The sequence below is a fragment of the Ranitomeya imitator genome, chromosome 9 (genome assembly GCF_032444005.1).
Source record: "Ranitomeya imitator isolate aRanImi1 chromosome 9, aRanImi1.pri, whole genome shotgun sequence".
Classification (NCBI taxonomy): Eukaryota; Metazoa; Chordata; class Amphibia; order Anura; family Dendrobatidae; genus Ranitomeya; species Ranitomeya imitator.
In genome coordinates, this window is record NC_091290.1 from 121,020,608 (window position 1) to 121,045,065 (window position 24,458).

General features: G+C 45.6%; 1 protein-coding gene across 2 annotated transcripts in view; it reads right to left on the bottom strand.

Annotated features, from left to right (window-relative positions):
* Positions 1–1,051: 1,051 nt before the first annotated feature.
* CENPN (centromere protein N) overlaps positions 1,052–24,458 on the bottom strand; it is a 32,107-nt gene continuing 8,700 nt past the window's right edge. Inside the window, exons 7-11 of one of the 2 annotated variants that reach the window (XM_069738787.1) lie at positions 24,229–24,330; positions 13,719–13,776; positions 13,384–13,496; positions 2,468–2,585; positions 1,052–2,382 (exon numbers count right to left, since the gene is read on the bottom strand). In XM_069738787.1, the coding sequence (XP_069594888.1) occupies positions 2,270–2,382; positions 2,468–2,585; positions 13,384–13,496; positions 13,719–13,776; positions 24,229–24,330 (504 nt within the window). In that variant the 3' untranslated portion in view covers positions 1,052–2,269. The remainder of the gene's footprint in view (positions 2,383–2,467; positions 2,586–13,383; positions 13,497–13,718; positions 13,777–24,228; positions 24,331–24,458) is intronic. The other variant, XM_069738788.1, reaches the window with a different exon arrangement.

Here is a 24,458-nt window from a genome sequence, read left to right on the forward strand (position 1 = left end):
GTATAAAAGGAGGGGATCAGCTTATAGGTAGAGGATTATAGACACTCACCCAGTGAAGCTATTATCATACCGGTCTTGGAGGTGAAGCCGCTGTGTGGGGTGTGAGTAGTACTGTATCTCTACTCTTCGTCTTGGTCCTGGAATGAGTGTCAGACCCTGCCATGGAGCGACCACTCTTCTTTGCAGACGATCTAGCGCTGCTTTTCTCTGTGCTGTCATCCACCATAGGTGGGAGCTCCTCATGTGCCGGGGACAGCATGGTGAGCGATCTGCTCAGCGTCCCCGGCCTGAATTTGTAAACCGCGGTCTTTTTTTTTTTTTTTCCCCCTGCCGCGAACCGGAAGTGTACTAATCACTTCCGGTTCAACAGATTAGTGCGGACTTACCGCGCGATGCAGCCGCCGCCGCCTCTACAGCGTCGCTGGCGGCCGACGATACCCCACACCTGGGCCCTCCATAGGCCGGGTTCGTTCACCCGGAACCTGCCGGATCTCCACAGACGAGGGAGGAGGATGCGTGCCGTGGCTCCCCCGCCGCAGCCCCTGCAGGACCACACAGGCGGGTGCCAGGCGTCAGGTAACACGGAGGTGCTCCAACCACCTCCAACTGTAGGAATCCCTATCTCTTCCGATAGGAACAGGAAACCAACTGAGGAGGAGAGGGGGACCGCCCTTTTGTCTCTGTAGGTTTCCTGTTCCTATGGGCGGGTCCCTCTCTCAAAGTGGGTGCTGTCGTGGCGAAGAGTAAAACACGCAGTACGGATGCCATACGGATTACATACGGAGGATGCCATGCGCAAAAAACGCTGAAACACCCTGCCTACGGAGGAGCTACGGACCACTATTTTCGGGACTTTTCAGCGTATTACGGCCGTAATATACGGACCGTATTTTCATACGCTGAGTGTGAAGCCGGCCTAAGAAAGTGAAAAGGATGAATTCACGGTTCCCAGGATTCGATGATGTATTTAACTTATTTGCCACTGGCTCAAAACTTTATGCAAAAATATCAACAGTTCATAAATAAAATCTTTAATGAAAAAAAAAAAGAAACACCAAGTTAACAGGTAGAAAGACAAAGACGAGGCACAACGTAGAAAATGGGTGTATGGAAAAACGCAACAAATATAGAAGCTTTAATGTTATTGACAGCGATGTACCGGAACCCAGCGAGATGGAAAAAAAGATGGGACCAGTCCGATAGATGAGATCAAGTGATCCTAAAAGGCGGTGGTCCCCAAAACCACCGAAAAGGGGGCAATTGGAGAGAATAAATACACAGCAGCTTACTTCCCACCCAACTCCTTTATGATATTTGTAGCTGATAATCTGATAATAAATAAGCGCAAAAGAAAACAGAGATGTTTATTAAAAATTAATAAACTCAGACATGTTTTTAAAAGGAACTCCCCCACATTTTTTTTTTTTTTTTAACTCCCCAGGCTTGCCTGAAGTTTACTTAGCCCCTGCCACAGCAGCAATGCTTCCCCTGCATCGGTGACCACTGCAGCCAATCTCTGGGCTCCTCGGTGATGCCAATGTAAACAGCACAAGACAGCCTAAGCTCAATGACTGGCTGCAGCGGTCAGGTGCTGAAGTCGTGATGTCGTTGCTGCACGCTGACAACAGGCCACAGACAGCGGGGGAGAGATCGTACTGGATGAGTCAAGAGCAGTTTGTTAGTTGCGGAGTAAGAAAAAAAAAAATAAGAATAAAAAAAAAAAATATTGAATTTTGGAAAACTGCTTTTTGAATAAATGGTGAAGAAAATTAAAAATGTCCCAGAATTCCAATAAAACTGAAAATGAACAATATAATGTAAATGTGTAATATATAACCAGAAAGGTAAAAAAATTAAAAAAAAACTATATCTAAATGGCTGCATAAAAAAAAAATAAAATAAAAAAATAATATAACAAAGAATGTAAAAAATAAATTCATGTCATCGGCATTGTGGGACAGGCCAGAAAATATTTTTTAATGGCAAATTTATATATTGAAATAACAGTGAATAAAAAAAAAAAAAAAAAAAGATGGGATACTTGTTTTAACTACATAATTTCCCATTCGCTGCCAATAGGCACTATGTATTCAACAAGGAACTTTTTGACATGTTGGGAAAACCTCCCTGTGCCCCTTCGGAGTCCTCACAAACAAAGGCCTGGGTCAGAGATAGCGAAAAATTACGGAAAGCAGAAACCATACAATTGGGATTCTTCTTGTTTCGCCCCCAGGGGTTTGTCAGGTGCTCGGAAGTTGAAGAGTTGTCTTTAGTTGACGCCTTGGCTGCTAGATGATTCCTTCCTTTCCGTGACATTAAATTTGTTCTTCCCTTTACTGATTATAGAGGAGAAAAGGCTGGAAACAGGAGCTTCTGATAAACCTGAGAATCGAGACCATGGATGGGTTATAGACAGATGTCTTGTACGTCATCAGTATGAAGGAAGTAGGCATCGTCTCAGAGTTACCTGACTGTGCCAGGGATCGGACCGACTCAAGGATATGAGTGCTGGAGAACTTGACCACACAGTGGAAAGGTTTAATTTCATTAGCAATACCGGCCTCCCCATTGAACGCAGTAGCCAGCTGTTTGATAATGGAAATAATAGATAGAAAAGTGTATATGTTAGATAGCGAGGAAGGTGCTGGGAAAAAGAAATACATTATTAGAGAATGCGGGTTTTTTTTCTGATCTTTCTTCTTGCGGCAAAGTCTCGGGTCAGTATTAGAAAATTGCAGCATGCTGATCGAGTTATGAAAAACAAACAACAACAATAAAGTGGCCATGTTTTCTGAGATGGCCAATTAATTGCTCAAGACATTTTTGTTCCTATACACTGGCTTGTGAACAAGTGCTCACCCCTTTGGCTTTTTTGTTACATTACAACAAAATATTTTTGTAATCTGACTTATGTGTGATGAATCGGCACTAAATAGTCTAAGTTGGTGAAGTGAGAAAAATATAGGCAAAAACTTAATTTTATGGGATCAAATAACTAAAAACTGGCAAGTGCATATGTATTCAACCCTTGTGAGGAGACCCTAAAAATGTCTGGTACAAGCAACTGCCTTGATAAGTTCCATTCTTGGTGACAGGACGTCACCTGTGTGCAGTCTAAGGCTATGTTACATAGTAACATAGTAACATAGTTAGTAAGGCCGAAAAAAGACATTTGTCCATCCAGTTCAGCCTATATTCCATCATAATAAATACCCAGATCTACGTCCTTCTACAGAACCTAATAATTGTATGATACAATATTGTTCTGCTCCAGGAAGACATCCAGGCCTCTCTTGAACCCCTCGACTGAGTTCGCCATCACCACCTCCTCAGGCAAGCAATTCCAGATTCTCACTGCCCTAACAGTAAAGAATCCTCTTCTATGTTGGTGGAAAAACCTTCTCTCCTCCAGACGCAAAGAATGCCCCCTTGTGCCCGTCACCTTCCTTGGTATAAACAGATCCTCAGCGAGATATTTGTATTGTCCCCTTATATACTTATACATGGTTATTAGATCGCCCCTCAGTCGTCTTTTTTCTAGACTAAATAATCCTAATTTCGCTAATCTATCTGGGTATTGTAGTTCTCCCATCCCCTTTATTAATTTTGTTGCCCTCCTTTGTACTCTCTCTAGTTCCATTATATCCTTCCTGAGCACCGGTGCCCAAAACTGGACACAGTACTCCATGTGCGGTCTAACTAGGGATTTGTACAGAGGCAGTATAATGCTCTCATCATGTGTATCCAGACCTCTTTTAATGCACCCCATGATCCTGTTTGCCTTGGCAGCTGCTGCCTGGCACTGGCTGCTCCAGGTAAGTTTATCATTAACTAGGATCCCCAAGTCCTTCTCCCTGTCAGATTTACCCAGTGGTTTCCCGTTCAGTGTGTAATGGTGATATTGATTCCCTCTTCCCATGTGTATAACCTTACATTTATCATTGTTAAACCTCATCTGCCACCTTTCAGCCCAAGTTTCCAACTTATCCAGATCCATCTGTAGCAGAATACTATCTTCTCTTGTATTAACTGCTTTACATAGTTTTGTATCATCTGCAAATATCGATATTTTACTGTGTAAACCTTCTACCAGATCATTAATGAATATGTTGAAGAGAACAGGTCCCAATACTGACCCCTGCGGTACCCCACTGGTCACAGCGACCCAGTTAGAGACTATACCATTTATAACCACCCTCTGCTTTCTATCACTAAGCCAGTTACTAACCCATTTACACACATTTTCCCCCAGACCAAGCATTCTCATTTTGTGTACCAACCTCTTGTGCGGCACGGTATCAAACGCTTTGGAAAAATCGAGATATACCACGTCCAATGACTCACCGTGGTCCAGCCTATAGCTTACCTCTTCATAAAAACTGATTAGATTGGTTTGACAGGAGCGATTTCTCATAAACCCATGCTGATATGGAGTTAAACAGTTATTCTCATTGAGATAATCCAGAATAACATCCCTCAGAAACCCTTCAAATATTTTACCAACAATAGAGGTTAGACTTACTGGCCCATAATTTCCAGGTTCACTTTTAGAGCCCTTTTTGAATATTGGCACCACATTTGCTATGCGCCAGTCCTGCGGAACAGACCCTGTCGCTATAGAGTCACTAAAAATAAGAAATAATGGTTTATCTATTACATTACTTAGTTCCCTTAGTACTCGTGGGTGTATGCCATCCGGACCCGGAGATTTATCTATTTTAATCTTATTTAGCCGGTTTCGCACCTCTTCTTGGGTTAGATTGGTGACCCTTAATATAGGGTTTTCATTGTTTCTTGGGATTTCACCTAGCATTTCATTTTCCACCGTGAATACCGTGGAGAAGAAGGTGTTTAATATGTTAGCTTTTTCCTCGTCATCTACAACCATTCTTTCCTCACTATTTTTTAAGGGGCCTACATTTTCAGTTTTTATTCTTTTACTATTGATATAGTTGAAGAACAGTTTGGGATTAGTTTTACTCTCCTTAGCAATGTGCTTCTCTGTTTCCTTTTTGGCAGCTTTAATTAGTTTTTTAGATAAAGTATTTTTCTCCCTATAGTTTTTTAGAGCTTCAATGGTGCCATCCTGCTTTAGTAGTGCAAATGCTTTCTTTTTACTGTTAATTGCCTGTCTTACTTCTTTGTTTAGCCACATTGGGTTTTTCCTATTTCTAGTCCTTTTATTCCCACAAGGTATAAACCGCTTACACTGCCTATTTAGGATGTTCTTAAACATTTCCCATTTATTATCTGTAATGTTCACACCTTGCGTCGGGTCCCTGCGGGTTCTCCCGCAGCGGATTTGATAAATCTGCAGGGCAAAACAACTGCGGTTCTCCCTGCAGATTTATCGCGGTTTGTTCCGCGTTTTCCGCTGCGGGTTTCCGCCTATACTATTGATGCTGCCTATGCAGCAATATGCAGCATCAATAGTAATGTTAAAAATAATAAAAATTGGTTATACTCACCCTCTGATGTCCGGATCTCCTGGGCGCTGCACCCGGCGGTCCGGTTCCTAAGATGCTGTGGGAGAAGGACCCTTCGTGACGTCACGGTCATGTGACCGCGACGTCACCGCAGGTCCTGGTCGCACAGCAACTCTGACCGGACGGCCGCGTGCAGCGCCCAGGAGCTCCGGACATCAGAGGGTGAGTATAACCAGATTTTTTATTTTTTAACCCCAAATATGGTTCCCAGGGCCTGGAGGAGAGTCTCCTCTCCTCCACCCCGGGTACCACCCGCACATTATCCGCTTACTTCCCGCAACGTGGGCACAGCCCCATGCGGGAAGTAAGCGGTTCAATGTATTCCTATGGGTGCAGAATCGCAGCGATTCTGCACAAAGAAGTGACATGCTGCGGGTTGTAAACCGCTGCGTTCCCGCGCGGTTTTTCCCGCAGCATGTGCACAGCGGTTTGCGGTTTCCATAGGGTTTACATGTTACTGTAAACGCTATGGAAACTGCTGCGGACCCGCAGCATCAAAATCGCGGCGGTTCCGCGGTAAAAACCGCTAAGTGTGAATATAGCCTAAGTGTCACAAGTCTGTCAGTATATACACTGTGTGCAGAATTATTAGGCAAGTTGTATTTTGATCACATGATACTTTTTATACATGTTTTCCTACTCTGAGCTGTTCACGCTTGAGAGCCAACTACCAATTAAGTAAATCAGGTGATGTGCATCTCTGTAATGAGGAGGGGTGTTGTCTAATGACATCAGAACCCTATATAAGGTGTACTTAATTATTAGGAAACTTCCTTTCCTTTGGCAAAATGGGTCAGAAGAGAGATTTGACGGGCTCTGAAAAGTCCCAAATTGTGAGATGTCTTGCAGAGGGATGCAGCAGTCTTGAAATTGCCAAGGTTTTGAAGCGTGATCACCGAACAATCAAGCGTTTCATGGCAAATGGCCAACAGGGTCGCAAGAAGCGTGTTGGGCAAAAAAGGCGCAAAATAACTGCCCATGAATTGAGGAAAACCAAGCGTGAAGCTGCCAAGATGCCATTTGCCACCAGTTTTGCCATATTTCAGAGCTGCAACGTTACTGGAGTAACAAAAAGCACAAGGTGTGCAATATACAAGGACATGGCCAAGGTAAGGAAGGCTGAAAAACGACCACCTGTGAACAAGAAACATAAGCTAAAATGTCAAGACTGGGCCAAGAAATATCTTAAGACTGACTTTTCAAAGGTTTTATGGGCTGATGAAATGAGAGTGACTCTTGATGAGCCAGATGGATGGGGCAGAGGCTGGATCAGTAAAGGGCAGAGAGCTCCACTCTGACTCAGACGCCAGCAAGGTGGAGGTGGGGTACTGGTATGGGCTGGTATCATCAAAGATGAACTTGTGGGACCTTTTCGGGTTGAAGATGGAGTGAAGCTCAACTCCCAGACCTACTGCCAGTTTCTGGAAGACAACTTCTTCAAACACTGGTACAGGAAGAAGTCAGTATCAATAAAGAAAAAAACATGATTTTCATGCTGGACAATGCTCCATCACATGCCTCCAACTACTCCACAGCGTGGCTGGCCAGTAAAGGTCTCAAAGAAGAAAAAATAATGACATGGCCCCCTTGTTCACCTGATCTGAACCCCATAGAGAACCTGTGGTCCCTCATAAAATTTGAGATCTACAGGGAGGGAATTCAGTACACCTCTCGGAGCAGTGTCTGGAGGCTGTGGTGGCTGCTGCACGCAATGTTCATCGTAAACAGATCAAGCAACTGACAGAATCTATGGATGGAAGGCTGCTGAGTGTCATCATAAAGAAAGGTGGTTATATTGGTCACTAATTTTTGGGGGTTTTGTTTTTGCATGTTAGAAATGTTTACGTCTAAATTTTGTGCAGTTATATTGGATTACCTGGTGAAAATAAACAAGCGAGATGGGAATCTATTTGGTTTTTATTAAGTTGCCTAATAATTCTGCACAGTAATAGTTACCTGCACAAACAGATATCCTCCTAAGATAGCCAAATCTAAAAAAAACCCACTCCAACTTCCAAAGATATTAAGCTTTGATATTTATGAGCCTTTTGGGTTGATTGCGAACATAGTTGTTGATCGATAATAAAAATAATCCTCGAAAATAAAACTTGCCTAATAATTCTGCACGCAGTGTACACTTTACCTTTCCTGAAAGGCCACAGAGGCTGCAACACCATTAACAAGAGTCACCACTAACCCAACACCATGAAGACCAAGCAGATTCCCAAACAACACTATAAAAACCAAGGAGATTTCCAAACAAGTCAGGGTTGACTTGTTGAGAAATACGAGTCAGGGATGGATTATAAAAAAAAAAAAATATCCCAATCACTGATGATCCTCCGGAGCACCATCAAATCCATTGTCATCAAAAGGAAAGAACATCGTACCACAACAAACCTGCCAACAGACGGCTGTCCACCCAAACTCTCAGCCCGGGCAAGTAGAGCATTAATTAGAGAGAATAAGGTAGGAAGTGACGCAAAAGGTAATAGAATAAAACAATTTTTTATTAACAAAAATGTTTAAAACAACTAATTTAGTATAAAAAGAAAGGGAGATGGAAAGGGAATTGTAGGACCTCCAAAGAACTAATCAGGATGTGACACAAGAAGATGGTGATTTTTCGATAATTTCTCTACCTTATTAGGTAGAGAGGCAGCACAGAGACCAAAGATAACACGGAAAGAGCTGCAGAGTTCCCGAGCAGAGACTGGAGTATCTGTCCATACTACCAAAATAAGCTGTACACTCCATAGAGGTGGCTTTTATGGAAAAGTGGCCAGAAGAAAGGCTTTACTTACACACAAAAATTTTAAGTCTCGCTGTGAGTTTGCCAAAAGACGTGTGGGGCATTCCCCTAATGTATGGAGGAAGGTGCTGTGGTCAAATGAGACCAAAATTTTAACTTTTCGGCCACCAAGATAAATGCTGTCTGTCGTCAAACCAACAGTTCATCACCCCAAGAATACCATCCCCACAGTGAAACATGGTGGTGGCAGCATCATGCAGTGGGGATGTTTTTCGGCATCAGGGACAGGAACATGGTCTGATTTGAGAAGATGGATGGTGCGAAATGCGGGGGTATTCTTGAGCAATGCCTGTTTCATCGGTCAGTGATTTGAGATTGGGACGGATGTTCATCTTCCAACAAGACAATGACCATAAAGCAACACTGGAGTGGTTTAAGGGCAAACGTGTAAATGTTTTGGAGGGGCCTAGTCAGATTCCAGACCTTAAGATTGTTGTTCGCCAGAAGAAAACATCTAATGTGAAGGAGCTGGAGCAGATTTCCCTTGAGGAATGGGAAATATCCCAGTGGCAAGATATGGAAAGCCCAGACTTATCCGATGCGAACTGCAGCTGTAATTGCTGCTAAAGGAGGCTCTACGAAGAACTGACTTTAAGGGGAGGTGGGGGTTAAATGAATAGTTATGCACACTGAAGTTGTCAGTTACTTTGTTCTGTTTGTTGTTTACTTCACAATAAAAAGAAAACTAAGGGTATGTGCACACGATGCAGATTTAGTGCAGAACTGCAGCAGATTTTTCTGCTGCAGAACTGCACTGTGATCACAGTACAATGTAAATCAATGTGAAAAAAAAAAAAAAAAAGCCGTGCACATGGTGCAGAAAAATCTGCGCAGAAACGCTGCAGATTTCAAAGAAGTGCATGTCATTTCTTTTGTGCAGTTCTGCAGCGTTTCTGCACCCCTCCATAATAGAAATCCATTGGTAAAATCTGCACAAAAAAAAAAACGCATAAAAAACGCATAAAAACGCATAAAAAACGCATCTGCGGATTCTGCCAGGAGATGCAGATTTAGTGCAGATTTTATGCAGAAAATTCTGCACCAAATCTGCATCGTGTGCACACAGCCTAAATGTTCACTATTGTAGGCATGCTATTTACATCAACTGATCTTCTCCCTCATAAAAAAAAAATCAAACAGTAAAATTCCAGATAGTTAACTAGTAAACCACTAAGAATGCCAAGGGAAAATGTGTGTGTGTGTATGTGGAGCACTTTCAGAAGCCACTGTGAATTATATATATATATATATATATATATATATATATATATATATATATATATATATATATATATATATATATATATATATATATATATATATATATATATACATACACAGACCAAAATTTGGACACACCTTCTCATTTAAAGATTTTTCTGTATTTTCATGACTATGAAACAACTGAAATTATGTCTTATATTCCAGGTTCTTCAAAGCAGCCACCTTTTGCTTAGATGACTGCTTTGCACACTCTTGGCATTCTCTTGATGAGCTTCAAGAGGTAGTCACCAGGAATCGTTTTCACTTCACAGGTGTGCCCTGTCAGGTTTAATAAGTGGGATTTCTTGCCTTATAAATGGGTTTGGGACCATCAGTTGTTGTTACAGAACCCCCAGCACCAAGAATATGTTATGCAGTATATATTATGTATAATAGGTTCCGTGTGAAATGCATCAGTCCACAGGCTGCGCCCCTGGTCAGAGGGGACAAAATATTCTCCTTCTGACCTCCCCCACCTTTGTAATTCCCACAGTAAATATCAGCAGGCTCCGGCCCCCTGCTATTGTAATGTATGTCTGGCCTGCTTTTTCTATTGGCCTGCCCTGTGTATCTGTGTTATATATTCTGTGTGCTGTGAATAAAGTGGGTTCTTTTAGACTGGAAATACGTGGAGTAGCAGTCAGCTTTTATATGCTCTCACGTAATCAAGGAATTCCAGCCAGCGTCCTTCATTCAGAATCCAGCAAAAGCAGAGTGGACCTCCTGAAACACGGGGGGTGCTGAAAAGAGGTACTACAGCACAGTAGACCCCGTTACAGTTGTGTTGTGCAGAAGTCTGGTGGATACACTGCTGATAGTCCTACTGTACTGAATAGACTGTTAGAATTTGTATTATGGCAAGAAAAAAGCAGCTATGTAAAGAAAAACAAGTGGCCATCATTACTTTAACAAAAGAAGGTCAGTCAGTCCGAAAAATTGGGAAAACTTTGAAAGTGTCCCCAAGTGCAGTTGCAAAAACCATCAAGCGCTACAAAAACTGGCTCACATGAGGACCTCCCCAGGAAAGGAAGACCAAGAGTCACCTCTGCTTCTGAGGATAAGTTTATCCGAGTCACCAGCCTCAGAAATCGCAGGTTAACAGCAGCTCAGATTAGATGCCAGGTCAATGCCACACAGCGTTCTAGCAGCAGACACTTCTCTACAACAACTGTTAAGAGGAGACTTTGTGCAGCAGGCCTTCATAGTAAAATAGCTGCTAGGAAACCACTGCTAAGGACAGGCAACAAGGAGAAGAGACTTATTTGGGCTAAAGAACACAAGGAATGGACATTAGACCAGTGGAAATCTGTGCTTTGGTCGGATGAGACCAAATTTGAGATCTTTGGTTCCAACCACCGTGCCTTTGTGCGATGCAGAAAAGGTGAACAGATGGACTCTACATGCCTGGTTCCCACCCTGAAGCATGGAGGAGGAGGTGTGGTGGTGCTTTGCTGGTGACACTGTTGGGGATTTATTCAAAATTGAAGGTATACTGAACCAGCATGGCTACCACCGCATCTTGCAGCCGCATGCTATTCCATCCGGTTTGCGGTTAGTTGGACTATCATTTTGTTTTTCAACAAGACAATGACCCCAAACACACCTCCAGACTGTGTAAGGGCTATTTGACCAAGAAGGAGAGTGATGGGGCGCTACACCAGATGACCTGGCCTCCACAGTCACCAGACCTGAACCCAATCGAGATGGTTTGGGGTGAGCTGGACCGCAGAGTGAAGGCAAAAGGGCCAACAAGTGCTAAGCATCTCTGGGAACTCCTTCAATATTGTTGGAAGACCATTCCCGGTGACTACCTCTTGAAGCTCATGAAGAGAATGCCAAGAGTGTGCAAAGCAGTCATCAATGCAAAAGGTGGCTACTTTGAAGAACCTAGAATATAAGACATCTTCAGTTGTTTCACACTTTTTTGTTATATAATTTCACATGTGTTAATTCATAGTTCTGATGCCTTCAGTTTGAGTGTACAATTTTCATAGTCATGAAAATACAGAGAAATCTTTAAATGAGAAGGTGTGTCCAAAGTTTCGGTCTGTACTGTAATATATATATATATACAGTGGGGCAAAAAAGTATTTAGTCAGTCAGCAATAGTGCAAGTTCCACCACTTAAAAAGATGAGAGGCGTCTGTAATTTACATCATAGGTAGACCTCAACTATGGGAGACAAACTGAGAAAAAAAATCCAGAAAATCACATTGTCTGTTTTTTTATAATTTTTTTTGCATATTATGGTGGAAAATAAGTATTTGGTCAGAAACAAAATTTCATCTCAATACTTTGTAATATATCCTTTGTTGGGAATGACAGAGGTCAAACGTTTTCTGTAAGTCTTCACAAGGTTGCCACACACTGTTGTTGGTATGTTGGCCCATTCCTCCATGCAGATCTCCTCTAGAGCAGTGATGTTTTTGGCTTTTCGCTTGGCAACACGGACTTTCAACTCCCTCCAAAGGTTTTCTATAGGGTTGAGATCTGGAGACTGGCTAGGCCACTCCAGGACCTTGAAATGCTTCTTACGAAGCCACTCCTTCGTTGCCCTGGCGGTGTGCTTTGGATCATTGTCATGTTGAAAGACCCAGCCACGTTTCATCTTCAATGCCCTTGCTGATGGAAGGAGGTTTGCACTCAAAATCTCACGATACATGGCCCCATTCATTCTTTCATGTACCCGGATCAGTCGTCCTGGCCCCTTTGCAGAGAAACAGCCCCAAAGCATGATGTTTCCACCACCATCCTTTACAGTAGGTATGGTGTTTGATGGATGCAACTCAGTATTCTTTTTCCTCCAAACACGACAAGTTGTGTTTCTACCAAACAGTTCCAGTTTGGTTTCATCAGACCATAGGACATTCTCCCAAAACTCCTCTGGATCATCCAAATGCTCTCTAACAAACTTCAGACGGGCCCGGACATGTACTGGCTTAAGCATTAGGACACGTCTGGCACTGCAGGATCTGAGTCCATGGTGGCATAGTGTGTTACTTATGGTAGGCCTTGTTACATTGGTCCCAGCTCTCTGCAGTTCATTCACTAGGTCCCCCCGCATGGTTCTGGGATTTTTGCTCACCGTTCTTGGAGATCATTCTGACCCCACGGGGTGGGATTTTGTGTGGAGCCCCAGATCGAGGGAGATTATCAGTGGTCTTGTATGTCTTCCATTTTCTAATTATTGCTCCCACTGTTGATTTCTTCACTCCAAGCTGGTTGGCTATTGCAGATTCAGTCTTCCCAGCCTGGTGCAGGGCTACAATTTTGTTTCTGGTGTCCTTTGACAGCTCTTTGGTCTTCACCATAGTGGAGTTTGGAGTCAGACTGTTTGAGGGTGTGCACAGGTGTCTTTTTATACTGATAACAAGTTTAAACAGGTGCCATTACTACAGGTAATGAGTGGAGGAAAGAGGAGACTCTTAAAGAAGAAGTTACAGGTCTGTGAGAGCCAGAAATCTTGATTGTTTGTTTCTGACCAAATACTTATTTTCCACCATAATATGCAAATAAAATGTTAAAAAAACAGACAATGTGATTTTCTGGATTTTTTTTTCTCAGTTTGTCTCCCATAGTTGAGGTCTACCTATGATGTAAATCACAGACGCCTCTCATCTTTTTAAGTGGTGGAACTTGCACTATTGCTGACTGACTAAATACTTTTTTGCCCCACTGTATATATATACTTATATATATATATATATATATATATATATATATATATATATATATATATATATATATATATATATACACACACAAAAAATAAATTATATGTATTAAGAGTACGTGCTCTTTAGAAAGCTTGGACGTAATTACCTTGTAATCTGCACACTCCAGCGCTGGAAGAGGGCCGTCTCCTAATGTTTCCAACATTGCTTGACGTACTCGCGCCTTTTCTTTCATTCTTTTAGAATCTCCTCTTTGATTTACTGGTAAGGGGAAAAAAGGAGATAATATTTACAGAATTCAAGCCACATTGTATAATGGGTCCCTGCCAGTGTCTCACCCCCCCCCCCCCCGACTCTTCTTTACCAACAGGTCCCCTTTGTTACCACGGATGATGGACTTGGTTGGAGGCACTTGGAGACATCACAATCATGGATCTGGTCAATAGACTCCCCCCCAAGAGATTACAGTCGGAAGTCACTTACCAGTTGTGGGCATGCAGCTTTCCTCTGGAGCCGATCTTGACTGATATGATTGAAATGGCTATAAAGATACATAAGAAAAAAAAATGAAAAACACCCTGCAAACAACACTTAGGAGGTGGAAAAAGTTACAAAACCATTGAAAAATGCAGGAGGTACCAAGAATTCCCTATATTTAAGCATCACTTCACTCTTTAGCTCCACAGTGGAAGTGCTCAATGTTTTAGAACCTTATGTCTGGTTAGTTATAGCTCTGAAGCATCTGGAACTCTGCGCCCCCAAGAAAACATTTTTTTGCCACAATTTACTACATACGTCAGTTGTTACCGGAAGTTGGCTAAAGTTGGAAGTTCACGCCTCTTAATTAATGTGGCACGATTTGCTCTGACTGAACTAAATACTAGGTCAGCAGCTCATAGATGGTTTAGAGCCATCACTTCTACTGAAAATTATAGTAAATCTGTGAGACCCAATGGGGACAGAAAGGATGAGGTCTGTAAATGCTGTGGAATTAATGGCAATATATAAAAGGGAGTACAACAAATAAGTAAATTCACACAGGAATGCCCCTGTTCGCAGGATCTGTGACGGTTCCACAGGTCGGACCCCCCCCCCCCCCTCCTCCCCGAGATCAAGAAGTTATCCCCTAACTCATGGATAGACGACAGCTTACAAACTAAAAACATAAAACTAAACATAAAGATGATGGTATCTGTTCCAGGCTGTTAGAATTGCTTCCTGCAAGACTCTGGAATTGGCTTGGCTCAACTGCACTTTTCGGATGCAGAAGGTAATCAATCTCAAAATAGGGATTTTTGTGTACTCACCGTAAAATCCTTTTCTCCGAGCCACTCATTGGGGGACACAGGACCGTGGGTGTATGTTGCTGCCACTAGGAGGATGACACTAAGTTAATAAAAAAAGGGTTAGCTCCTCCTCTGCAGTATACACCGCCCACTGGCTCCGGATAATACCAGTTCGTAGCAAAGCAGTAGGAGATTAACTAGATTTAACTGTAGGAACAGCATGTCAGAGACTAAAACACTCATCTTAGGCAACAAGCCAAAACAGGGGTTGGTGCTGTGTCCCCCAATGAGTGGCTCGGAGAAAAGGATTTTACGGTGAGTACACAAAAATCCCTATTTCTCCATCGCCACATTGGGGGACACAGGACCGTTGGACGTCCAAAAGCAGTCCCTGGGCGGGAAATAACCAAACAGTGTTAACCTCTGGCACCTGCTGCCTACAGGTGCGCTACTGCTGCCTGCAGAATACGCCTACCCAGGCTTGCATCTGAAGATGCCTGAGTATGGACATTGTAATGCTTTGAAAAGGTGTGCAGGCTAGACCACGTCGACACTTTGCAAATCTGCTCTGCAGACGCTTGATTCCGAATGGCCCAGGAAGCACCCACCGACCGAGTGGAGTGTGCTCTGAGACCCGCAGGGATAGGCTTGCCTCTGATGCGGTAAGCTTCTTGAATAGTCAACCGAATCAGTCTGGCGATTGTCGACTTACAAGCGGCCAGTCCCTTCCGGTGTCCCGCCGGGAACACGAACAGAGCATCCGTCTGTCGAAAAGGTGCCGTCGTAGATGCGTACTTCCGGAGAGCTCTGACAAGATCCAGGGAGTGAAGAGCCTTCTCTACGCGGTGCGTTAGAGCAGAACAAAATTACGGAAGTACGATATCCTCATTGAGGTGGAAGGAAGACACCACCTTTGGGAGGAAGGTAGGGGATGGTCTGAGGACCACCTTGTCCCGGTGAAACGTAAGGAACGGCGTCCGACAGGAAAGAGCAGCCAACTCCAACACTCGTCTGATCGAGGTAATACCAACGAGAAAGTCCACCTTCCACGAAAAAAAAAGAGGTAGAGAGATGTCCTGCAACGGCTCGAAGGGAGATTCCTGCAGGACACCTAGGACCAGATTAAGGTCCCAAGCCTCTAGAGGCGCTTTGTAGGGAGGCACCACGAGAGACACTCCCTAAAAGAACGTTCTGGCCTGAGGTTTGGAAGCAATTTTTCGTTGAAAAAGGACTGACAAGGCTGAGACCTGCCCTTTAAGGGAACTCGGCGAAAGCCCCGAGTCCAGACCGGATTGAGGAAATCCAGGATGGTAGGGATGTTGAAAACCATCAGAGGGCGACCTCTGCTTCTGCAACAATCAAAGAAGATCCTTCAGGTCCGATGGTAGATGCGAGATGACACCGGCTTTCCGGCATTGATCAAGGTGGAAACTACCTCACGGGAAAAACCTGCTTGAGTCAGAACCCAGGATTTAACGACCAAGCCGTCAAACACAGGGCCCGAGTTCTGGTGGTAGATCGGTCCCTGAGAAAGTAGATTTGGATGATCTGGTAGGCGCCAAGGAACGTCTGCGATGAGTTGGACCAGCTCTGCATACCACGCCCGGCGAGGCCCGGGGCGATGAGAATTACCGGGACACCCTCGGCCCTGATCTTCCTGATGACTCTGGGAAGCAGGGGCAGGGGTGGGGACAGGTAAGGAAGGCGAAACTGACTCCAAGTGACTAGGTTTACATAAGCCACAGCCGTGGCATTGTCCGACTGGATACGGATGGGGCGGCCTGCTAGGAGATGATGGAACCGCTTTAGGGACAGCCGAATCGCACGTATCTCCAGGATATTGATTGGAAGGCGAGACTCGTGATGAGTCCAGGTTCCCGGCGCAGTGTGATGGCAAAAGACCGCTCCCCAGCCTAGGAGGCTGGCATCGGTAGTGACTACCAGCCAATGGACTGGGAGAAAGGACCTTCCCTGAAGAGAGGATCGGAGCGTCCACCATTAGAGTCTGCTTGACTCGAGAAGAGAGAGGACACAGACGGTCGAGGGCAAACGGACTCCCGTCCCATGCGTCCAGCAGAGCGTGCTGGAGGGGACGAAGGTTTAGTTGCGCAAATGGAATCACCTCCATTGCTGCCACCATTTTCCCAAGAATCCTCATGCCGAAACGGATGGAACAGGGAGACTGCTGGAGAAGCTTCCAGACCCCCTGTTGAAGAGCCAGGACCTTGTCCCGAGGAAGAAGCACCGACCCTAGGGAGGTGTCCAGGGTCATGCCCAGGAAGGAGATCCATTGGGCCGGAACAGGAGGTGACTTTTCTAAATTGACCAACCAGCCGAGCCGAGAAAAAGTATCTTAAGAAATGCGGACGCACTCCTCGCAGTCTTGGAAAGATGGGCCTTTGACCAGTAAGTCGTCTAGGTAGGGAAGCACGACTAGACCCCAAGAATGTAGAATGGCTATGACCACCGCCATGACCTTTGTGAAAACTCTGGGGGCGGTGGCGAGGCCGAAAGGCAAGGCCGTGAACTGAAAATATTCCTGTCCGACGGCGAAGCGAAGAAACCTTTGGTGAGGTGGGAAGATTGGGATGTGGAGGAACACATCCCGGATGTCGATGGATGTTAAGAATTCACCTTATTCCATCGAGGCAATGACGGAACGGAGGGATTCCATCCTGAAATGACGGACTTAGACAAATCTGATCAAGAGCTTTAGGTCCAGGATGGGCCTAACTGTTCAATCCTTTTTGGGGACCATAAACAGATTTGAATAAAAACCGCCAAACCTTTCGTCCTCTGGGACACGGACAATCACTCCATCTTGGCGGAGCGACTCGATGGCCTGGGAAAAAGCCCGAGTGCGCATTCCCGCTTCGGGAGGGAAGTGAAGAACCGGGTTGCAGGAGGAAAGGAAAAATCGATTTTGTAACCGGAGGACACCAGATCCCTGACCCACTCATCGTGAACGACTGCGAGCCAGGCATGACGAAACAAAAGAAGGCGTCCGTCTATTTTGCCGGTGTCATCCGGACGAGGTTGTGAGTCATTTACAAGAAGATCGTTGGGGTCTGGATCCCCTGGACCTAGACTGTGTGGAGCGGCCCTTCCAGGAATGGTTGGGCCTGGATGAAGCCTGAGGGCTTTTGTCTCTGCCGGCGCCCCGAACCAGGGGAACTGGCTGTGGAATGCCATGCGTAAGTTCCACGAAAGGGCCAAAAACGAGCCTGCGGCTGTCGTCGGAACGGTTGTCAATCTCTGCTGGGGAAGGGAAGTACTTTTCCCCCCTGTAGCGTCTGAAATCAGCTTGTCCAGCTTTTCACCAAAGAGATGGCCACTAAGATATGGCAGAGACGTGAGGGACTTTTTAGATGCGGAGTCCGCTCGCCAGTTCCTCAAGCATAGCACTCTCCTAATCGCCACAGTGTTTGAGGCCGTAAGTGCAGAGCAGTTTGCCGCGTCCAGGGAAGCGTTTATTAAGTAATCGCCAGCCAAGGAAATTTGATTTGCTAGTTCTGCTATGTCAGAAGGAAAATCACAGTTCTGTAAGGCCTTAGGGTACGTTCACATTCGCGTCTTTGGACGCAGCGTCATCGCCGCAAAACAACGCATGCGTTATGCGTCCCTATCTTTAACATTGGGGACGCATGGGCATGCGTTGTCATGCGTTTCGCGACGCATGCGTCGTTTCGACGCACCTGCCAGGGCGTGGCAAACGCAACATGTTGCATTTTTTTCTGCGTCCAAAATTTTAAAAAAAAACACGCATGCGTCGCATTTGCGTCGTTGATGCGTCAAAAACCCCATTGAAGTGTATTGGCAACGCAGAAGACGCAAGTACTTGTGTTGTTGTGCGTTGTACGACGCATGCGTTCTTTAATTAAAGTGTATAGACGGTGTCTAGACACTGAAAAGACACTAATAAATATATATATATATATATATATATATATATATATATATATATATATATATATATATATATATATATATAACGCATGCGTAAAAAAAGCCTGCGTTTCACATGCGTCTTTCGTGCGTTGCGTCCACGACGCTGCGTCCAAAGACGGGAATGTGAACGTAGCCTTATGCAGAGAGTCTGCCCAACAAGTTACGGCTTTGGCTACCCAGGTAGCCACGAAGGAGGGGAAGAGTGCCGAGCCTGAAGCCTCAAAAGCTGAACGGGCGAAACTGTCAACTAGGCGATCTGTGGGATCTTTGATAGAAGATCCGTCCAGCACGGATAGAAGGGTTTTAGAGGACAAACGTGAAACAGGAGGATCCACAGGAGGGGGATTCTGTCCATTGTTTGCGGAGATTAGGAGAAAAAGGATATTTGGACTCCAGAGACCTCTGGCCTTGAAAGCGTTTGTCTAGACGCTCCCTATGTCGCTGGACTAGGTCCTGGAACTCCGGGTGATTGGCAAACACCCTGTGTTTGGTCCTTTTGAAGGACATCAAATTATCCGTACTGGAGGTCGCCGGTTCCTCATCAACCTGAAGGGACTGGTTGACGGCCTCAATGAGACTATCTATAGAGCTCTGAAAACCTGGCGACTTCAGATCTAGAGGCTCATCAGACTTAGGGCTTGTTTCCATTTGCGTGAAACATGTCCGTGTCTCGCATGTGGAAACGAAGCTCTGGTGCCGGCACTCGGGAGCGGAGCGTGCAGCTCCATGTGTTCCTATGCGGCCGCATGCTTCGCTCTGGAGTGCCGGCACCAGAGCTTCGTTTCCACATGCGAGACTCGGACGTATATCTCGCAAGTGGAAACAAGCCCTTAGGATCAGAGTCCTGGTCGGAAGAGGTGCCTGGGGAGCAAGAGCGGGAAGCGGAGCTAACGGACGCAGAGGCTCCAGAGAGCCTGGGGACGAGCTACGGGCACGCTTCCTAGACAGCCGCTTGTGCTTAGAATGAGAGCGGCCCCTGCAGGCTGAAGATTCCGCAGCCGTAGGGGAAGTTTCCTGAATAGGCGGATTAGGCCTCTTTCACACTTGCGTCGGTACGGGTCCGTTGCTATGCGTCGGGCCGACGTACCGACGCACGTTGTGAAATTTCTGCATGACGTGGGCAGCGGATGCAGTTTTTCAACGCATCCGCTGCCCATTCTGAAGTCCGGGGAGGAGGGGGGGGGGGGGAGGGAGTTTCAGCAGCGCATACACGGTAGAAAATGGCGGACACGACAGATAAAAAAAGTTCACTTGAACATTTTTTTATGCCGCCGCTCCGCCAAAACACGACGGATCCGTTGCACGACGGACGTGACGTGTGGCCATCCGTCGCTAATACAAGTCTATGGGAAAAAACGCATCCTGCGAGCACATTTGCAGGATCTGTTTTTTTCCAAAAACGACAGACTGCGACGGATGCCAAACGACGCAAGTGTGAAAGAGGCCTTAGTGGTCCTGCTCCTGGAGGGACTCGATAGCTTTAGTCAAAGAAGCTATAGATTGCGAAGTGACAAAGCCCACTCAGGGGGACTGGTCACCGCGGGCTCGTTTGCAGCTGGGGGCTCCTGAGCGCATTTAGGGTCACAAGCATTACAGAGCGGAGCAGTATGCCCGCTTGGTAGGGCAGCCTGACAGGAGGTGCAAGAAGTGAAGAACACCGTATGTGTTTTTGCAGATTTTTTGGAGGGTTTAGGCAGAGACACGTTGTCTGTTAACCTCCGTGCAGGGCTGATGTGGGGCACTTGTGCAGCTAATAAAGCGGAGCACTGTGTGCAGGAGTATGAGGGCCTGTGTCAGTGTGCAGTGCACCTACCTAGGTCCTGTGTCCTGATGCCGCGCTGTGACCGGGAGGAGAAGGTGTCGCTGGCATCCTAAGCTCCTCGTGTCCAAGATGGCCGCCGAGAGACTGTGCGAGAAGCGCTAAACTGGTGGGCGGGCCCTCGCGCTTGACGCGCACTGTGGGCGTAGACACGGCCTAGCTGGGGCCGAAGCTGGGGTCTAAATTAGCAGTGCCCGGCCGCAAGATGCAGCCGAGCCCGCAGTGCGCTCGGGAGCCCCCCCACCCCTGCCAGACTCACCGCTTATGGTCCTCTTTATGCTAAGTATGAGGGGGGTGCAGTCAACCTCGATCCGCCGCCCTCTTGATGAGAAGATGGAGAGGGACTGTGAAGCTCCTTGCAGCAACGCTGTTCTTCAGTGGCGGTGCAGAGGGAGGGCGGCCGGACTGTGCTCATGGAAGATGGCCTCTGTGTATCCTAAGGGTTCGCTCCCCTAGGATTTCACGGCCGAACATCCCACGTCGCAGGAGAGGGTATGGGGAGTAAACTCGCCGTGCTCGCCTGTTGAGGTTTTGGGGGAGAACGGCCCCCTTAAAAGGGTCCGTCGCCCCATCACCCTCTTGCGCAAAGTTAAAAATAAAAAATAAGAACGTCTGGAGAAAAACAGACGCAGTGTGCCTCCTACAGACACTAAGCAAGAACTGGTATTATCCGGAGCCAGTAGGCAATGTATACTGCAGAGGAGGAGCTAACCCTTTTTGTATTTACTTAGTGGCAGCAGCATACCCCCACAGTCCTGTGTCCCCCAATGTGGCGATGGAGAAATCCTTATTGTGTATCTGAATGACACTCGCTTTTTCCTCTGGAAAGATTGAACTCTGCTCCTGACTTCTATTCTTAGAGGGGGCAAAAAGATTGTCCTCAGATGAGAGTCGAGGAGAACTCCCACAAACACCTTTCGCGTGTCTTTCTATAAATTGGACTTTTCTCAGTTTATGAACCAAAGAAGACTTTTTACTGAGAGGATAGTCTCCGAGAGATGATAGTTGAGATGATGCACCACCAAAAGAAGATTATCCAAGTATGGGGAGATAATATCCCTTCTCTCCTCAAAGAAGCCACAACCTCAGTCATTAGATTTTTACATATCCTAGGGGACAAGGATAGGCTGAACAGAAGGCACTGGAAGTGCTGAATTATCTCCTGAAGTTCTAGTGCTAGCCTCAGGAACCGTCGGCAAGTGGGATAGCCACATGCGAATATGCATCTTTTAGATCTAAGGTGCACATTACTGAATTCTTTCCTATTAACGCGAATAGCTGATTTTATGGTCTCCATGTTGAACTTTCTGTACCTGACCCACTGGATATGAGCTTATAATGGCATAAAACTTCCCTGAGGGCTTCTTTATGGAGAAGAGACTGAAATAGTGGCCCTGACAAATTTCTGAGTGGGGTACTGGAAAAACTGCTCAGGACGATATCAGATCCCTGACGTCCCCTAAGAGTCTATTTAGGAAGGTTGGAGATTGAGGGATGGTTAGGCGAAATTTTTCTGAAGAGGGCTAAGTAAGTTCTATCCTGTAGCCTTCTATGAGATGGCCTGCCAACCCCCAAGAAAGAATTGAAGCCTCCCCCCCAACTACCCTGACGTCAAAGTCTTGCGGATGGCCCTGAACTAAACTGGGCACCTCTACCCTAACCTCCCCCTTGGGGGTAACTCCACCTTCCCGTTTTTCCTTTCCCCTTGAATTCTTGTCTCTGGGACAGACTGGACCTACGAAAGGCATGATATCTCCTAGGCCTTTCCTCTGGGAATTTTTTTCAGATGCCTTTTCCAGTATCTCATCTAACATGGGACCAAAATGGAAAGGAGAATAGCTTGCTTTTGGAATGTCTATCCCCGACCAGGTTTTTAACCAGACTGCCCGCCTAGCTAATTTAGAAAGGAAGTTGATTCTGGCTACAAACCTTATCAATTCTGCCGAAGCATCTGACATGAACCCTGCCGCTGTTTTTAGCATGGGAAGGGACTCTAATACAATCTCCCAGGGAGTACTAGCATTTAATTTAGCCAAGCTTGTCGATAAACACATGGACCTAGCTACAGAGCTGGAGGCTATGTTGGCCGTAATGACGGCTGTTGATGCCTCCCATGTTCTTCTTAGCAAGCCCTCTGCCTTTCTATCCATAACATCCTGGAGACATGAAGACTCTTCAAAAGGTGACTGAGGACATCCTTTCCATTCTGGCAATAGAAATGTCAAATTTTTGGGATCTCTTTCCAAACTTTGACTTCCTCTAGATCAAAGGGGCTCAAAGATGACCTCTGAGAAAGACAAGCATCTTTTCTGCGTCTTCCCATTCCGTGATCATGGCCTTGATATGTTTGTTGACTGGGAACACTTTGTTCCTCAGAGTTCTCCGTTTTCCAAACATCTCGTCTTGTGTTCAGTGAGCCACCAAAGTATCCTCTATTTTCAGGATACTCCTCCGTACTGCACGTAATAAATCAACAGTGTCCTTAGATGAAAAATTATACTTTTTTTGCTCTTCTGGTCGGATGTGAGGTTTAACAGCTTCTCCTTCCAAACCCTGACCAGAGTATCAGGAACCCTCTTCCTCTTCTGATGATTCCTCCATTTCCCATCTAGCTCTTTTATGATGGGTTGTGCCCTGAATGGTTTGAGGGGGAAAAGAACTGGAGACCGTGCTTTGTACTTTCTCCTTAATCATGGATCTCATATTGGCGATAAAAAAGGTTTGTTCCTCAGCAGCAAAAAGTTAGGAGCCACTTCCCGCTCTACTGACCCGGCTGATGGACCACTATCAGCCACGAGCCTCTTCACAGGAAGAAGGGAAGAGATGGATACCCTGCAATCCCCTTGAGCTCGTCCAAGTAATTCTTCCACACTGATGAACCTCCTCTCCTCCTGCTAGGGACAGGAGAACCACTGAAGGTGAGGTGGAGGCAGGGGGCTTTTAACCTCTCGTGTGTTTCCGGTCCCTAGAGGATGAAAAGCACTCCCTTCTGGTGGGTGGTCACGAAGGACGTCCTGGAAATACTTATTTCATACAATAAAAAGTATGACTTTCTGATTTTCTGTTTATTATTTTTACATTCTGTCTCTCACAGGTGAAGTGTACCTACGATAAAAATTACAGATCTCTCAATTGTTTATAGGTGTGAAAACTTGCAAAATTGGCGGCGTATCAAATACTTATTTTCCCTAGTAAATCCCCTCTTGTCCTTATAACAGCTCTAAACCAGGAGATTATACAGATGGAAGTCGCTGTGCACATCTAGCCGGAGAAGCAGCAATTATGGGGTACATTCATGGGTACCAAATAGAAAACAGGACCACGAGTACCGTCATGGGCACACAAGGGTAGAGATGCCGCCTATCACAAAAAAACAGATCAGCAATCTGAGCTTATAAAGTACACGTCAGCATGAAAACGTTAACTTTTATTTACATTCAGAAGTGATTCTAAAGTTTTTACAGTAGGTGGGAAAAAAAAAATCCACAAAGTGGCGTTTACCTGCTCACACAGCCGTTGATACAGGGTTTCCTGAGGACATTTTCCCACCTGCTGAAGACATCTAGAACCAGGCCTGAAAAAACGAAAATCCAAAAACTGGTCTCAGAAACACATCTGGTAATAGTGCGGCGGATAAAACAATGATGTTACCAATGTCTCCACAGGACGGCCGGATATAGCCCAGGGCAGTGCAAGGCACGACCACCACTCCAGCCTGATGAGAGGTACAAGTCCCATGTTTGGACGCCCACCAATCTACAAGGCAATTACCCTTTATGGGGACACACCGACAAGTGAGCATACTTCCATCTGTACATTAATGTAGGTGGTCCATAGGTGTCAATGACAAACAATAAGTTGCCGTTCAAAAGATGTTGAAGTACATGGGGACTACAAGTTTCTGACAAGTCAGGGGCTACATACGTGAACGTTTCCTTACCTGACTAAGTCGCTTGAATACAATGTCCATCAAGGACTCCAAGCACCGACTTTTAAGGTCCATCTTCTCGATACTGTCGTACCCTGTAGCCGATAAAAGACCCTGTAGGAGCAAAGAAAAGGTATAGCTATCAGAAAGGAGGATTTTTGGTACTCACCCTAAAATCTTTCCTTGAGCCTTCATTGGGGGACACAAGTAACTATGGGGTGTAGGGTGTGTGCTCCTGTCTC